Source organism: Asterias rubens, chromosome 18 (genome assembly GCF_902459465.1).
Source record: "Asterias rubens chromosome 18, eAstRub1.3, whole genome shotgun sequence".
Lineage (NCBI taxonomy): Eukaryota > Metazoa > Echinodermata > Asteroidea > Forcipulatida > Asteriidae > Asterias > Asterias rubens.
In genome coordinates, this window is record NC_047079.1 from 11,597,218 (window position 1) to 11,615,756 (window position 18,539).

The window sequence follows — 18,539 nt, forward strand, 5'->3', positions numbered from 1 at the left end:
TGATTACCGTGGTAATGCTACGTGAAGTAGTACGGTTTCTTGACATTGATGCCATGTTCACTCAGTGCAGGAGTCAAGTCTTCCATGGTCAAGGTGTATCTCTTGTCCTGTTTCAAAAAGAAAATGAAATCAACTTAGATCCTCTCTTCATAAGTTAGGTGTTTTTGAGAAATGTATTTTTGAAAAGTCTTCTTAAACCATTTCCCCCAAGTTCCTATGTTTACTGTCCACTTAAAGCACATTACCAAGTTACTTGTTATGACAGGCCTCGAATTACACAAAGGTTACAAAGGCCATGGCCGAAAATCCGTAGTGAGTACGATTATGTCCACACAGGAAGAATAATCCAAAATAGGAATACACATAATCTTAGAAGTTACCAGCAACACTTCTTATAGTCAAATTTTCTGGATATGTTTTTCCATAACCACAGTGACTTCAAGGTGAAACGTTCCTCAAAATGCATTCTACACCCGAAAGCTGCTGTGCTTCTTACCATAGACCCTTTATAACAGGCCGACTGTTTTGTATCTTTTTCACAACGTACCTTGCCGACTTTCTTTGAACTCTGACCCGATCCCCTCATCTTACAATGTTGGAGAGCATCGTTGGCAATGTCAGAGATGAACTTTTGTGCAGCTAGGGATATTACACGCACTCTGCAGATCAAAAGTTACAAAACCAAGGTCAAAGGTCTCATCATATCAATAAATATGAGGGGGGAAACAAGTAAGTAACAGTCTTATATTTAAGCTCTTTATCATTGCAGCCATCCTAGAGGTAAACAATAGAAACGCATAGGTTTGAACGCAAGGCGCACTGGATTTGCCAATGAACCTCTTGTTTACATCTAGGTGAGGGCGCCCAACACAAACGACGTCATGAACATAAGTTCTAGAAGACACAATGGGGGGGGGGGGGTACCCCATGGAGCAACTAATCTTTCATGAATAAGAGCTTGAGTAAAGTGCACTGATCTGCTCGGCAATGACACTACCTCCTGACCAAGTGATTTCTGTTGTTATCTTTTGTTATCATTCTGATCTTTAGGGTCCTTGGGTTTCTACTTACACTCTTGGGTCTGAAGACTCAAATCCAGCTCTATTGAGATAGTATCCAGTCACTGCATCAGGTATCTAGGGATTGGAATGACAAAACTTTGTTTATTTCTTTAATCATTACAAAAGACATTTTGCAAACTCTGGGCTCTGCTCGGATGAAAAAACATTAGGTTTTGGGCATACATTTGCTGGACAAATATTTGTTGTTTCAAGCCATTGGACACTTTCGGAACAGAAAAAAAATTAAAAGTTCACACATTTACAAATAACTTACAAGATTTACAGAAGGTAATGGTGAAAGACAAATATCACTTCTCGATATCGAGAATTACAGATTTATTTTAAACGCATGTCAACGTGCGGAAACAAGGGTGGGTTTTCTCGTTATTTTCTCCCGACTCCGATGACCGATTGAGCCTAAATTTTCACAGGTTTGTTATTTTTTATATAAGTTGAGATACACGAAGTGTGGGCTTTGGGTAATACTGTTTACCGAAAGTGTCCAATGGCTTTAGGGTTTATTTATTTATATTTTAATTTTTTAAATGTTGTAACCCCTGAACCCCTGGAGTTTTAGATTTCAATGAGCTTTTAGAAACAGCTCCTCAGCACTAGAGAAGCGCAGGATTTATTGACAATTAAAAAAAGCAAACAATCACCAACAGGCCTGGAATGTCATCTTTGACAGGGCAAAGCCATTTTGATTTTGAAAAGGGGACTTCCATTGGTAACACTATTGGTAATTACTCACAATAATTATCAGCATAAAAACTCACTTGGTAACGAGTAATGGGGAGAGATTGATAGTATAAAACATTGTGAGAAGCGGCTCCCTCTGAAGTGTTTTCCACAAAATTTGATTTCGAGACCTAAGATTTAGAATACACCAACTGTGAAGACTAGTCTTTGACAACTACCAATAGTGTCCAGTGTCTTTAAAATTTATTGGACATACAATTATTTGAAGGGGCATCAAGGCCAAGACAAGGGCAACAGAGACGTCATGGCCTCTGTGGCCTCTATGTTATTCCAGGCCTACACCATCATCATCAGCGTCAGGCCATCTTGTCAGATGATGCCTGCAGAGATCGTCTTACAGCACGGGCGTGCCTTCGTGCACGTCGCTCCTCCTGGCTCTGGGCCCATGAATCGTGTATATGCCCGCCGCCCTGTCGGACAAGCCGCCGCCCTGTCGGACAAGCCGCCGCCCTGTCGGACAAGCCGCCGCCCTGTCGGACAAGCCGCCGCCCTGTCGGACAAACCGTCGCCAAGCAGGCCGGTCTTTGGCCAGGCATCCCCAATCAGCTGGTATGCCCGTTGCTCTTATGGTCCTTTTTACTACATCTTTGTAGCGGAGCAGAGGGCGCCCAGAGCAGAGGCCTACACCAGACAGTGGTAAATAAGTCTGTATTCAAATAGAAGTCTGAAATTTATGAATCATGAAGAAATTAAAGTGAAGTTGAAATTAGTAAACTTGGAACTCACAGTGGGTGCATAGTCTTCAATCTGATATAATAAATCTTCCAATGCATCTCCAGCCGTCTTAACCTCTCCATTTGCCAGAACTTCCTTTGGGGTCGGAGTAGATGAACCCGAGGTACCAGTGCTGGAACTGGTTCCAGAGCTTGGAGCTGTTGCCATTTCTTCTCACCTGCTGCAATGTTGAACAAATGAAACAATGGTCCAAATTAATTTTGGTCAAACAAATATAGATATATTTATATAGTACAATTGAACAACACTGCTTAAGAGGAATAATTGTTTATTTTGTTTCTACATTCAATGTTACGGTGTGCTGAGTGAAAGACTAGCTCTTGCTGTCTATCTCAATCATTATTTGTTAAAAATTATGATTTTAAAATGTGTTTACAATTTACCTTCAAAATCAATTTATACATAAAATATGTCAAGTTCTATCCCTTTTGATTATTGTTGATGTGCTCTATGGGGTATCGAAGGGCACGTTCGATGATTATGTTTTGAGGTTTATATTTAAATTGTCAACATGCTGTGATCAAACAAAGCCGAGCAAAGTCAACTCACATGCTAGTGCCGTCGGCAGGCTGGCAGGAGGGTTATGTTATCGCAACAACTCACATGCTCAAACCATACTCAGTTCTAGAACTATCTTATCTATATGGAGGTTCGTTCCGCTATCGTCTCCACTAACGATAGCACAACGAACCTCTCATAGTTCTAGCATGGAGCTATAGGAGTACTCAACAAAGAGGAAAAGTTTCTATATGGCGCCACCACTTTTTTATTCGATATGAAATAAAATAGTATCTAATTTACCTCAAATTGAGGCTCAATGAAACAATAGGCTATCCCTTGTTGTTGTAAAACAAACCAAATAAATGGATAACTTTCTATATGGCGCCACCACTTTTTCACTCGTTTAGGAATCTTTACTCTTTGAACAAATGAGAAATAATAACTCACCTTATTGTCTATCCAAGAATTTTAAATAAAACCACAATATTTCGGCTACAAAATGTGTCCAAAGAAGACTGGCATAACACAAAAATGATTTCTTGAATATTGAATGATTGACCATTGAAAGTACACAGCGCCCTCTAGAGATTTATTTATTTAAGCCCAGTCGTCCCTTACCATGTAAAGAGCTCAGTTATTTGACCAAGTCGTCTCATACAAAATCCTGTTGTTGACCAAGGTCGCCCCGTCAATATGCGGTGATTACTGTGGGAAAACTTGTCGGTCGACTTAGTAAGGGGCGACTTTCCGATTCAAGATGGCGGCCTGCATGAGAAGAAAATTTCTTAGGAATTCGGGTCAGTTTTTGCGAGGATACTTCGGAGAAAGTGGCCTGTCATGTAAAGTGCAGAGATGTTCTTGTTCTTCCAAGTCATTTGATTCAAATAAAGGTACTTTAGGAAGCTTTGGAGGGAGGGAGGGAGATGGTTTGCAGTTGCACGGAACGCCATGCGTTTGTTCGTGCATGCAGTGAACGGATGCCCAGTTTCCGGACATCTGCTGAATAAATTAATTTTGTTCATTTCTGTATTAAAAACACAACTCCTTTTCTGTTTATATTTTGATGGCCGTTCATTGGCAAGACTAAATTAAATGAGTTATTTATTAGGCTTAAATGTAATTTATTTTCTTTTTTTAATTTAATTACTAATTTCAATGACAATATTATAAATTGTTACTGATAATTATTTTATTTAGTTAAAGTGGTTTTCTTTTTTAGGCCTATTGTATTAAATATATGAAGTATATAAAAAAAAAAAAATTTATTCACAAAAATTGTAATTAAACGACAAGAACAGTTACAGTACTACTCAAAATAACACTTCTTTCTTCTCTATTTTACTTTTGGAGTTGAATAATTCTAACTTGAAATTGAATCTACAAATTAAAATAGAGTGCCGATATTTGTAAATGAGTTATTACATGACATTAACATTTACAATGCTACGTACTAGCATCATGAACATGGAGGTAGAAATACAAGTAAACAAAATCAAATTCAATATATTGCAATAATCGCATCTCTCATCCTACTGACCATCGAGAGGATTAACTTAGAGATGATGGAGGGTTACCGTTAGGATCACGCAACTATTGAAATGCATTTCTGTGAAACGTTTACAGGTGCTTCAAAGCTGTTTCTGTCCGATGAAGTGCAAAGCATCTTGAAGAGAATAACTGGGATGGATCTAAGCAAAGTTTTCCGCCACACCAAAGAAAAATTAGAAGCACCAACTTACAGACTTGTCAGCGATGCTAAACTAAAACAGGTAACAACTTAATCTGAATCTTACTAGACACTGGACACCTTTGGTAATTGTCAAAGATCAATCTCCTCACTTGGTATATCTCAACATATGCATAAAATAACAAACCTGTGAAAATTTGAGCTCAATTGGTTGTCGAAGTTGCAAGAGAATAAAGGAAGAAAAAACACCCTTGTCTCACGAAGTTGTGTGCTTTGAGATGCTTGATTTCGAGACCTCTGCTGACGTCTCAAAATCAAATCAAATATTTTACTGAGAAATTACTTCTTTCTCAAAAACAACATTACTTCAGAAGGAGGCGTCGTTTCTCACAAAATTTTATAAACAGCTCTCCATTGCTCGTTACCAAATACGTTTTTATGCTAACATTTATTTTGAGTAATTACCAATAGTGTCCACTGCCTTTAAAATTTAACAATTTGGAGGACCCTTGAGACCTGAATCTGTTGTCCCCCGTTATTATTAAAAGAAAAGAAAATTGTTTTATATGTTCATATCTCAGTCAAGGTAATTACTTTTATTTAGTTTTTCACATAAAAAAAGTTGTTCTTCTGTAGCTTTAGTTTGTAATTTATAATAATAATAACATTCAATTTATAAGGCGCACAGTATCTGGAATAGAACCATTCAAAGGAACCATTTAACATTGCATTTAAGAAAACTAATTTAACTAGTCATTTCATTTTTCTACCTGAATTTCACAGCTTGAGGAGGAGGCTAAGAAAACGGCTGAGAAGAGACTACAGATGCCTCCTGTGATTGAAGAGAGAACAGAGATTGATGAAGTATTAGCAGAGAATCCAGAGCTGGAAGGTTTAGAGTCGTCAAAGTTTGTCTTCACAGATATAACATACGACCTGAGTGACAGGGTAAAGTCAAACTCCTTTTTTTTTTTCAGTATTTGTAATACTAGGGTTGATTTCATAAAAGCCTTCATGAAGATTTGTGGAAACACCATGTATGAACCTCTCTCTATGAGCTATGATGGTTCTAAAAAGAACGTTTGAGCGTTTGGATCATCTTCAGTAGAATGCTTGACTCTGTTGCCATATATGCTGCTTACATGTGTGTAGTAAGTACTGCATATTAGGTTTCCGTGGAGCATCAAGTTACAGTCCTCCACAAACCTTCTGGACTCTTTCCCCTGCAAAGTTCCAGATCTTAATTATTCATAAAGTCTATAAACGGGCATTTTATGCTGATAGAGCAGCCATTAGCACAGTTACTAATTTACAGCAAAGCAAAAGGCATACTAATTTCTTGTAAGGAAACCCATTGTGAACCAACAGCCATTAGCACAATTTCTACTTTATAGCAAAGCAAAAGGCATACTTATTTGTCAGTGGTCCTTGTAAGGAAACCCATTGTGAACCAACTTGCACTGTAAAATCTTCTTGATTGTTTATGAAAATGCAATGTTGCTCACTCATTTCTGCTATAGTTAGCCAGAAATGTGCTTACTAACCGACGGATTTATGAAATTTTGACCCTAATCTAACTCCTGTATGTGTTGGGACATTAAAGTTCATTTGTTGAATACTGTTTATTATTACTGATACTAGGAGCGTTTTATTGTTGTTCGGGAACCAAACGGCGTGTTGCGCAAAGCTAAGTGGGAAGAGCGTGATCGTATTCTCCAGATTTATTTCCCCCGGTCCCAACGCCAGCTTGTACCACCACCGCTGTTTGAGGATGAACGGCTTCAAGTAAGTCAAGACTTCATCTGAAACTTGTTTGACCATTTTGAAATTGTTTGTAATATGTATTTCAATTTTATCTAGATGACTGACTGAGTACAAGTATAAAACTTTATAAATAGCACTGGTACATACATAACGACTTAATTATTAAAGTGAGGTAATTAATCAATGTAAACTTGCAATGTATTGTTTTTCTTCCTTTTTTTCCAAAAACCAACGTTTGATGATCACTTTATACTCTGATTCTTGTACACTTACATTTTGTAAGATATTTGTTAAAATCTCAGTTCTACAGAGTTTGTCCTGAAACTTTTCAGTGTCTACAGGGTTTGTCTGGAAACTTTTCAGTGTCTACAGGGTTTGTCCTGAAACTTTTCAGTGTCTACAGGGTTTGTCCTGAAACTTTTCAGTGTCTACAGGGTTTGTCCTGAAACTTTTCAGTGTCTACAGGGTTTGTCCTGAAACTTTTCAGTGTCTACAGGGTTTGTCCTGAAACTTTTCAGTGTCTACAGGGTTTGTCCTGAAACTTTTCAGTGTCTACAGGGTTTGTCCGGAAACTTTTCAGTGTCTACAGGGTTTGTCCTGAAACTTTTCAGTGTCTACAGGGTTTGTCCTGAAACTTTTCAGTGTCTACAGGGTTTGTCCTGAAACTTTTCAGTGTCTACAGGGTTTGTCCTGAAACTTTTCAGTGTCTACAGGGTTTGTCCTGAAACTTTTCAGTGTCTACAGGGTTTGTTCTGAAACTTTTCAGTGTCTACAGGGTTTGTCCTGAAACTTTTCAGTGTCTACAGGGTTTGTCCTGAAACTTTTCAGTGTCTACAGGGTTTGTCCTGAAACTTCTCAGTGTCTACAGGGTTTGTCCTGAAACTTTTCAGTGTCTACAGGGTTTGTCCTGAAACTTTTCAGTGTCTACAGGGTTTGTCCTGAAACTTTTCAGTGTCTACAGGGTCAGTGTCTACAGGGTTTGTCCTGAAACTTTTCAGTGTCTACAGGGTTTGTCCTGAAACTTTTCAGTGTCTACAGGGTTTGTCCTGAAACTTCTCAGTGTCTACAGGGTTTGTCCTGAAACTTTTCAGTGTCTGGCCTGCAGCACCAGCTAGCTTGGCATTTCACTGGTTCATATTTTAGCTCTTACTCAATCTAAGCTCCATCAGCTATTCTGAAATTTGAAACAGGCAAGAAACAGGGTCAGGGTTGACTGTTGAAATTCTCTGTCTCCTTTTGTACACGGGTATTGTAGATAGTTGAGGAAGAAAAAGTTGTTTGGCGGACAAAGATGTTCGTTGGATTCAAACTAACTTTGTATTTTGTATTTCCTTTCTGAATGTTTTCTTCAGGGTATGTTTGACCAGGATAGACATGAATATCTACTGGATGCAGCTTGTGTGCAGTTTGAACCTGATGCCAAAGATTTCATCCGGGTAGGTTTGCAAGTTTGTGTATGCAGTTAACATTTAATATTTGAAACTATAATTATTTTTCACTATTTCTTTTTGAAACAGATCCATCAAAAACTAAGTTTATCCACAAAACCCTTCATGGAAAAACTTTATTTTATCCCCAAACTCAAGGTGGGGGAATCGCGAATAAAATGTTCATCAAGTTGTTTACAATTTTATGAGAATGTTATTGTTGAAAACCTAGATGAATTGGTCCTCAATTTTACAGGCATGCAACTTCTGAACAGACGGATGATTTCCCCATCTTCTTTTTTGTGGTTAGTGCTCCATGAGAAACTTAAAAACACATTTCAAATATTGTGTCCGAGACAGTTTTCTTGTTTTTAAAAGTTTCATTTTCAAAAAACAGTTACCTGCTTTGAAGAGAATAGTATAGGTATGCCCAAAACGGTATGTCAGTCTCGTCTGTTTAAAGAATTGTTTTAGTAATGTTTTTGTAAGGATTAAATATTTTAAACTATAGTTATGTTTTTTGTCTGCAGTTTCATTAGATATTTGAAACTATAATTATTATTTGTCACTATCTCAAGTTTGTTCCTTCATTTTTTGAAACAGATCCATCAAAAAACATATGACGACATAGACGCCAAAGAGAAACATAATCTTCTCAGATCAACGCGACACTTTGGTGGACTTGCCTTCTATTTGTCGAGGAAACAACAAATTGACGGACTGTTGGTTGATATGATTAAGAGACACCTGTAAGTACATTGAGGAGTCTTGGTTCAAGACAACAGCTTAAACCATTTTATTGCATGATTCATCTCCTGAAAAAGCTTTTATTTAAAACTGTTCTATTGTTATAAGAGATGTTAAATTTGCATTGGGGATAAAGAATATTAATTTTGGTTTTGACCCATACACCGATGTGTGTTAGCACTGTATACTCAGTACTTTCCCGAGTCCTGTGAAAAATATCACAGGCATGTTACTCTGGTGGGATTCGAACCCACGACCCTTGCAATTCTAGAGCAGTGTCTTACCAACTAGACTACCGAGGTTGCCCAGCAGCTAGAGGCAGTTCGAATCCTATGTTTTGTGGCAGCGGGTAGAGCAACGATATAAGAGATGTTAAATTTGCATCGGGGATAAAGAATATTATTGTTGTTTTGTTTTAGTTTGATACTTTTCAGATTTGTATTGTTGTTTTCGAGTGCATTTTAATGGACCCTTTTTTTTTTTTTTTTTGAGGTTGCAAATAAATTGCAATTCTATCTATTCTGTGTTTATTATAACATTAGTACATCTCAAACCCGAATTTGACCCCAGAGGGGAACATATTGATGAATCTTTTTTTTCTTTTCTTTTCCAATCCTACTTTTTCTTCTTGGATGCTTTCCACTTTTGATTTGGTTTGATTTATTTAATCATAGACCATTGTCCCGCTCTGTTTAAGTCTGTACTTTATCTGATGTTTGAATTTGTTTTTCCCCCCAGTATTTCCGATGCAGTTGATGTGGTTCATTTGACGCATCTTATGGCACCAGACTCTCCATCAGCCGTGGAGGTTAAAAACAACAAGCTAGAAGGGATTGACGCTCTGAAGGTAAAACAACACTACAATCGGAGGGGGTGGGGGGGGCTTTTATGGCTGGTGTAAACTCTTGCATCGAGATAAAGAATATTATTTTGGTGTTGCCCTTAAACTGATATCTGGTAAAAGCTGTATACTCGGTGCTTCCGGAGTTTTGATATGTGATTCGAACCCACAGCCTTTGCAATTCTAGAGCATATGTAGTAAACCATTGTAAGCATGGGCAGTGAGTACTGCAGCAATTTGGGTTTGACATTTTACATTCGAGAGGGCGAGGCCATTTTCATTTTGCAAAGGGCACTTCTATTAGAAAAATCTGAAAGTCTAGGGTATACTTTGAAGGGGTGAAAAGGCACAGACGAGTGCAACAGGGGCTATGGACTTCATGCTTAACCACGCCTGGTGTTTGGCACTTCTCATTAACACTTTCTGTAATTTGTCATGAACGAAACTGTTCAAAGAAAAAAATTCATTCTCAGTTGTCCTTTTCCCTAATTTACAAACCTTTTCAATTTTTATTTTTTTATTTTCCCTCTGTCCAACTTCAGGTATTTATTGAGAAGGATGCCAAGCAAACAGGATTATTAGAACTTGTCCTACAGTCTTATGAGAATGATGTTGCTAACCAAGAAACAGATACCGAGGAGCAAGTTAGTGACAGCCAGAGATGAAGAAAGACAATCAGAGTAAGCTGAACTCTGATCAGTCGGGTAACCTCCAGGGGCCAATTTCATAAAGTGTTTAAGCAGAAAATACCGCTGGGGCTCAGCAATTTTTCTCTGCTAAGCATAAATCAAGTGTAAATCTACTGATCTGCACACCCAGTTTAGACCATGGGGTTACTCAGGCACCAGCACATTACCCTAGTCCTTTGTTTTAGAGGTTCCTTAAATCCTCTGAAATGTCATGCCCATGAAGTTTAGGGGGCTTCATCATCATCTCATACTGTTGTGTGCAAGGAAAACACAACCAGACCTCTTTTTTAACAATATTTATGCATTTATTCAGTGCAAAGTATATTAAAAAATAAAAAGCAGTTAAAACATTTTTGTTGTGGGGGATATATTACAAGGTACAGGGATTCTAACTTGATTTGTGCTTCCATCGACGATGTACATAACTCTTAATTTGTGAGATTTGCACACAAAATCCAGCAGAATTGTTGCTCTGGATATCTAATTTGAAAACTTCAGCAAATGAGACAAGAATACTTCACAGAGACTGATTAATGTTTTTGTTTGATATTGTGACATTTACAATAAAATAAGTCATATACAATGACTTCTGTACAAATTAAAATAGTTTGACTGGAAGATTCTGTTTGTCGGGTGTTTTAAACGTCTTCCAAAGTGTAAGAGAACATTGTATTTGTAGATCAAGATTCACTCCTTGATTTTAGTTAAAGGAACACGTTGCCTTGGATCGGACGACTTGGTCTATAAAAAAGCGTTTGTAACCGTTTGTTATAAACTGCATATGGTTAGAAAGATGTTTTAAAAGGAGAAGACAACAATCCACACAAGTTTGCCTCGAACTTGCGTGGTTTTCCTTTTACTTTGCAAACTAACACGGTCGGCCATTTATGCGAGTCAAAAACTTGACTCCCATAAATGGCCGACCGTGTTAGTCGACGAGGTAATAGGAAAATCGGGCAATTTCAAGGCATGTTTGTGTGGATCATTGTATTCTACTTTTACAGCATCTTTCTACCCATATGCATTTTATAACAAACGCTTTTCAAAGACCAACTCGACCGATCCAAGGCAATGTGTTCCTTTAAGTTAGTAGATAGTATTTGAGGCATTGCATGGTGAGGTATCAATATATATTTGGTTTGCGGTAACACCATGTGTGTATCTACTTGCCAGGTAGAGTTTGTTCTTAGAGAACTGTCTTGCTTAATTCTACTACCGCAGAGTAGATTGTTCGGGTGTTCGGGAGACTTCTCAGTTCTGAAAAGAACTGTCCTGCTTATTAACTATTACCTGGGCAGATGGTACAGAAATAGGCTGGGACTACTACTTTAGCAAATTAGTAGAGTTGTGACTTTGCCTTCCTCAGCTCAGATCAGTTGTTCTGGAGACCTATAAGGGTTTCCCTGTTGCCTCTTGCACACTAAAACTGAACACTTTGTTGACTTCTTTTACAGTTATTATTCAGCCCAACAGTACACTACATTTTCGATGCATTAGTTTTAATTAACACCACACAGCTATGTATATTGTGAATAAAATAATAACCAAAATGAAACACAACACAGATCAACTCTACTTAGGTACACTTAGTGTTACTAGCAATAGATGGATTACAATACGCGTCATCGATCGCCATCTTTGATGTATTAACAAGGGGAAAAGTGCACACGTGTACGCGCTGTGCGTGCACTTTTCCCGTATTGCAATCCATCTATTCATTCAATCCCTTCACTACATGGTAGCTTAACCCCCACAGTTAGGGGCTTTGATCTGCCACGCATAGTTGGTTTAGGCTATGCACTGCAGTACTGAATGCAGCAGGATTTTAAAGCAAAACCTGGGATAGATTTTTTTAGACTTTTCTAGGTGGTCTGGCAAGGCAATATCCCAAGTTCATCAAAATCTTTCGGAATTCTACCACTTTTTGTTTTGGGTAAGATTTCTATGAATACACTCTTATTAAAAGAAACCACATTCTAAACGCTCAATAAAAGTCTATTGAGCTAAATAAAACGAGCACATTTTCAGGCAAATAGTTCAACAAATAATGTTCACAGTCCACTGATACAGCATAATCCACTCTTCTGATGTCCAATGAAATGCATATCGTCTGTTGATGTTTGTCAACAAATTGAGAGACAGTTTTGTTTGCCTATGAGATGACGCTCAATTTTGATCAGTGAACGATTTCCCTTGCATAGCGAAGCAAATTGTATCAGTTGCTACTCAACAATCGTCAGTTGCTACTGAATATCAGCATTTAGTCTGCACAAAACTTGTTCAGTCTATATATTTTGCCTTCTGCCATGCAAAATTGGTGGACGAAATCGTTCTCTGCTAATGTATGAATCCAGAAGTTCTTGTTCATCAAACGTCTAGATCATCATCAGGGTCTTCCTCATCCATATCGTCAGCCTCGTCCGGTTCGTAAAATATCTTCCCCGATCCCTCCGTGCTGCCGATTTTTATTGTACGCCTGAGTAAAACAATGACAAAACAAAAAGTTATCAAATAATAAACCCTTTTGTTCAACACAAAAAAAATAAAAAAGGTATGTAAAAAATAGTTCACCCTTAGGTTTTGTAAAGATATCATTACACACAAAAATAATTTGATAGGGCCCCAAGTCCAGGGGCATGGAGGTGATTGCCTCTGTCAAGCCTGGTTGACTTTTTCATACTTTAGTCTGTGAACATTTTAGTGCGTGTTAACATATTTGAGAGAGAATACCAATAGACAATACCCATGAAATATGTAATTGCACATAGCGCTCGCGCACTAACGTTTTGGTTGGCGAAATGAGGGAACATCGCGTGTGCGTGACGCAGACGCGATTGCACGTCTGCTTAGTGCACAACTCTATGGTGTTTGCCAACCACCAGGGTCTGTACGCATGCGTGAATATAATTAGCATGTTTCATGGGAAGGGTCCATTGTATTGCCAGCTTGGCCCCGAGGTGATACCTCATTGCAGAAAGACCCTCTCAAGAAATTAATAATCATACATTATGTAAAACTCACTGAGAGATATTACCTTTCTTGTACTTTGGTGTATGGCAAGACGACTTTGTCTTTCGCTAGTCTTTCCGAGTCTCTCAATGTCAAGTTAAAGGTTAGGTTCGCTGTCGGGTCAGGCTGTGGGAAAACAAAGTCAGAAATGAAAAAGCATTTAACCTAAGCAATTTATCAAGCGGTATTTTCTGTTGAACAAGTGTGAATTATTTGCCCCGTGTAGGAATGCTACTCCAAAATCATCATTTGTTACTAACTTGCTCAATATTTGCGTTCCGTGTGCACAAAACATGCCTGGACAGTATAAATGCAAAATGGTTCCTTTAACAACATGTAACAACTTTTACCATTTGGCACATTTTGTTTTATCTAGAAGGCACAGAGTTAGTGCTATAATAATGTCTAGTTGTTGTTGATGTTGTTGTTGTTGTTTGTGTTTTGTTCCTTACCTGTGGATCAGACTCCACTTCAAGGTTTGCTGTTCCTTTGTCTGGAAACACAAACAGCTGGTAATCATGATCAACACTGAAACCTTCTCTCTGTGTACAAAAACAGGATAACAATTACTTGATTATAATAAAAGAGGGTTCGAGCGGGGCTTAGGCTCCAGCTGCCATTTAGAAGCCATGTACTGAAAGCACATGTTTAAAGGAACACGTTGCCTTGGATCGGTCAAGTTGTTCTTTGAAAAGCGTTTGTAACTGTTTGTTATAAAATGCATATGATTAGAAAGATATTTTAAAAGTAGAATACAATGATCCACACAAGTATCGCTCGAAATTACGTGGTTTTCCTTTAACCTCGTCGACTAACATGGTCGGCCATTTATGGGAGTCAAAAATTTGACTCCCATAAATGGCCGACCGTGTTAGTTCTCACAGTAAAAGGAAAACCACGCAATTTCGATGCAAACTTGTGTGGATCATTGTATTCTACTTTTAAAACATCTTTCCAAACATATGCATTTTTTTTTTTAACGGCTACAAACGCTTTTTATAGACCAACTCGTCCGATCCAAGGCAACGTGTTCCTTTAAGCAGAAGAAAGGATTTCAATAATAGGGCCATTGTTTGATCATTTGACCCACTGGTCAAAGATTTATTAAATACACCATACTGTTAAGAGGGTAGTGCATTCTGCTCTACAGCCAGGCTCCTAGTGGATGAGACTGTGAAGGGGGTAACCCTGTTTCTGCCCTGCCTATGAGTAGGTGGCAGCCTGTCCCTGGTGACAGTTGATTTGGGCTGTAAACCCAAATCGGTGAAGTGTAGCCCTTATTTTGTAGTGGCTGTCCTGTCCGTGGCCTTGTGAGGTTAGGCGATCTCTAATTAATGTGTTTTTTAAACTGTAGGAAAAGGGCAGTGATACACCTGTAACTGCAATACTTACTATTCGTATAACTTTCCCAGATTTCCTTCTATGTACTAACTCACAGAGTGCCGTGGGTTCTTCTTGAATAGGAGCTATGGACCGGTATGGTTCTAAGTATAGAACTGACGACGCTAGGTGACAGATGGCGCTTGTGGCTGATACATCATGAACGTCTTGATGTAGGAGACATATCACTTGTGAAATCTCAGGACCTTAAAATAATCAAAATGAACATTCCGATAAACTCTAATACTGATTAAAAGTCACAAAAATATAGTGTACTCTTCTACATCCATTGTTCAGCTTGATTCTGGGCAAAAACATTTCCTTTATTAACCATCCTACTCTTTGTGCCATTTTCCTGTGTGCCGCTGTGTGATGCATACACCACTTGTATACCATTGCAAGTTGGACTAGTTTTTATATTCAAAACTAGTGGATTGAATGGTCAGACAGTAGGAGGGTTGACTGTGTAGTATGAAGATACATTCACCACATGATATCGTATAGCGGGCAGGCAGTGTATCTATCATTCAAAACCTCAGTGGGTAATATTGATTGGTCAGACAGTAGGAGGGTTGACTGTGTAGTATGAAGATGCATTCACCACATGGTATCGTATAGCGGGCAGGCAGTGTATCTATCATTCAAAACCTCAGTGGGTAATATTGATTGGTCAGACAGTAGGAGGGTTCACTGTGTAGTACTGTGTAGTTGATTCACATCAACTAATACTAATCTGCAAAACAAAGCTCGGGGGACGGAGACAATTGCCTTTGTTCCTTTGTGATGTATACCTAGCTTTCCACAAAAAAAACTTTAAAATCATGTACTTAACAGCTTTTAAACTGCCAAAGGAAAAAGGGTAGTTATGATGATACATGTACATCTTTTTTTTAATCAACCAATTTGGGGCTGGAGGACAAATAGTCTATGGTTTAGTTCTTTATCAATGACTGAACATTTGGATTCCGACAAGGTGATGCAACAAATGGCCTTGAACTTCGCTCTTGAATGTACACGGCAATTTCCCTTGTTAAGTCAATTTCGAGGCCCGAGCTATTACCTTCCCAATCAGAAGAGTGTGCGAGTTGATGCAGTGCTTTACAGACCATCGTGACTGATTTATGTAAGATGACTGGAGAAAGAGAATCAATGATAACGGCGATGGTTTGGGTTCCTGTGACTGTGTGATGCTCTAAGTGGGATTGGAAATCTGTCAGTGTGCTGAAGTGGAGCAGGTTGTGGTCCTCTGAAGAACTAAAAGGAAAAATAAGAATGATTTTGTTAAATTAATAGAAACTCTTTTAAACTCACATAGGTTTGTCTGGTGAACTTTTAATAAAAAAGTATTGTTTAAACAAACAATTTGAAAGAGTATAATTGTTTAAATTTCAAAAAACAAAGTATGGTCTTTTTTCATCAAAACTGAAAGTATTTATTTGTTGTAAAACCTCAAAAGGGCTTTTTGAGGCAATGAAAACATGTCCGGCAAGAAAAAGGCTGGTGCTTTTTATTATACAGTATTATCAGTGTTGTTACGATACGAGTGAACAGGGAACCAAACATGGCCATACTGTAGTGAATATACCCCCTTTTCACTATAGTGGTATGGTTCAGTGCTCAGCTTCCTCCCCTGTGGAGGATATGGACAAGTCCTGAGCCCAATCTCATAGAGCTGCTAAGCACACAAATTTGCTTAGCATGAAGTTTCTCCCTTGATAAAAACAGGATTACCAACCAAATTTCCATTTTTTGCATATTGCTTGTAATACTGGTATTCAGCTGTCATTTGCTTATCCTGAAAATCACATGGAAATTTGGTTGGTAATCCTGTTTTTATCACGGAAGAAATTTCATGCTAAGCAAATGTTTGTGCTTAGCAGCTCTATGAAATTGGGCCCAGGTCAGTGACTGTTGAGGTTGAAAGCTTGTTACTGTTCAATATGTGTTCCTTTATCAAACTTCACCTGTATACATTGTTGGTAAAAACCACTAAACCAGTTCTTTTTGTTCAGTAAATCATTGACATGTGTAATGGCCATTTAGTACAACATTCTTTTTAAAGAATGACATTCCTTTAGTCTTTAACTTTCACAACCCTGGTCAGGGAATGCTAGACTGGGTTGAGTTGGCTTTTTGGGTGCGGCCAGGCAACATCTTGTGTGTGGAGGGCTGAGGCTTGGCATACTGGGTTGATGAAAGTACATGTAATTGTATTGGTGCGCTGCGTGCTAGCTCTCATTTCAAGTAAGTTTCCTTTGATAACTTAGAGGGTAATTCTAGAGTTTTAGCTTAGCTATTTTATTTAACTGTAGTTCTGTACCAGCCACAAAGTCTCTACATTTAGTTTGCCCCACAACATTCTGTTTTACATGCATTTTAAAGAGTTTATTCACAATACATTTTGTCTGTTTTATCGAGGAAGTTTAAGTAGTTTTGTAGTCAGCTTTTGAGAGCAGTAATTAAAATAAATTGGCCATTTTTGTGGCTGGAAGTAAAAGCCACCCAAAAACTGTGGTTCGTTTCCTTAACTTGTTGGTGCACCCTGTTTATGCTACATGACTTACCTAACACCATTCCACTCCAAAGGGTCTGACCATCCATCATGACATGTGACCTTTGACCTCACAGCTGGGTCAAATCCAGATAAGAATACTGTCGGTGAGCGGTCAAACATAAAAACATGAACTTGATCCACCCTGGAAAAAACAAAATAGATGAGATTAAATTTGCACAAATTAGCAGGCAAAACAAAAAGCACAAGTCGATGTTATCGTTTAAAATAAACAAAGAAATATAATCTAGAAGTTGTTTACTGAGATAAGTAATCTTTTTCTGGCTGGATGAAAAGCCAGAAAATGTGCTATTTTTTTGTAAATGAGTAACCAATATTACCGACCTGCTGGCAAGAACATTTGTAAGACATCGAAGTAAAGGTCTACCACTGATATCCACAGAATCTGATGATACAGAATGAAATAAAATCAATGATAAGTAAATGATACACTACAGAAACCACCCTTCCTTCTTGTTAACCAGACTGATTTTGCAATTGTTTCATACCGTCTACTTTTGTTTCTACTACACAATCATTCATAACCATCGTCAAAGTTGGGACAAATTTATGAAATTGCGTGACTGTTTGTATGGTAAAGAATTTCGATTTCACAACACAAAAGTCAATAGTCATTTATAATAAAAAATATAATCATATCACTTGACAAGTTACAATGCCATTATTTCAATTTGGATAACTTTCCGTATGGCGCCACCACTTTTTCACTCATTTTTACAAAAAGGGATATATCAATCAGGTAAATAAGTTCCTATATTATTTCATATCGAATGAAAAAGTGGTGGCGCCATACGGAAACTTTTCCTTCAATATAATAAATATCAAAATTTACAATTGTGTATCACAGTATCACTCACCTACAATACAATGAAAATCAAACAAAGTAAATACAACTATTGTTTGGACTTTAATAATAACAAACTGTTTTGTTGAGTCGAGTCTTCCCTCCACGAAAATGAAAACAAAAACACATTAAACCATGCAACACATTGGTTTTTATCATGTTATTATGCAGTAATTACTAACACTAAACAGTAAACACAAACCATAGAGAAAGCACACGTAACAATAGTAAAAATAGTGCAATGATGACATCATTTCATTCACCACTTCACATTGTGAATTGACATTTTGGTAAACAAATTAAAAAGCACCAGTTTTATACCTTGTACAACAACCAAAGAACTGCTTTCATTTCCATTTACAATCTGCTGAAGTAGGGATGCCATCCTCAAAAATACCTTGAATCTCTCAGCTAATTAAAAGTGTGTTTGAATTCGTGGAAAATAGTAAACAAATCTCCGATCCTTTTGCGAATGCACACCATGTGTTTTCCTTGTTTGAAATGCTGCCAGTGGTGCTTGAAC

General features: G+C 37.9%; 3 protein-coding genes across 3 annotated transcripts; 1 reads left to right on the forward strand and 2 right to left on the reverse strand.

The window, feature by feature from the left end:
* Positions 1-7: 7 nt before the first annotated feature.
* Positions 8-3,625, reverse strand: LOC117302351 (transcription initiation factor TFIID subunit 10-like). The gene is made up of 5 exons (XM_033786267.1): positions 3,504-3,625; positions 2,547-2,715; positions 1,072-1,136; positions 548-659; positions 8-107 (listed from the first exon to the last, which is right to left on the reverse strand). Exons 2-5 carry the CDS (start codon positions 2,700-2,702, stop codon positions 18-20), a joined length of 423 nt encoding a protein of 140 aa, XP_033642158.1. The 5' UTR covers positions 2,703-2,715; positions 3,504-3,625; the 3' UTR covers positions 8-17.
* A 63-nt stretch (positions 3,626-3,688) lies between these two features.
* Positions 3,689-10,192, forward strand: LOC117302350 (28S ribosomal protein S22, mitochondrial-like). The gene is made up of 8 exons (XM_033786266.1): positions 3,689-3,946; positions 4,680-4,825; positions 5,527-5,691; positions 6,385-6,528; positions 7,860-7,943; positions 8,538-8,683; positions 9,420-9,528; positions 10,065-10,192. Exons 1-8 carry the CDS (start codon positions 3,814-3,816, stop codon positions 10,185-10,187), a joined length of 1,050 nt encoding a protein of 349 aa, XP_033642157.1. The 5' UTR covers positions 3,689-3,813; the 3' UTR covers positions 10,188-10,192.
* Positions 10,193-11,468: 1,276 nt separating this feature from the next.
* LOC117302783 (elongator complex protein 5-like) lies at positions 11,469-18,528 on the reverse strand. Its single transcript, XM_033786816.1, has 8 exons — positions 18,338-18,528; positions 17,497-17,557; positions 17,165-17,296; positions 15,661-15,854; positions 14,613-14,806; positions 13,673-13,762; positions 13,246-13,346; positions 11,469-12,687 (listed from the first exon to the last, which is right to left on the reverse strand). Exons 1-8 carry the CDS (start codon positions 18,399-18,401, stop codon positions 12,579-12,581), a joined length of 945 nt encoding a protein of 314 aa, XP_033642707.1. The 5' UTR covers positions 18,402-18,528; the 3' UTR covers positions 11,469-12,578.
* Between the last annotated feature and the right edge of the window lie 11 nt (positions 18,529-18,539).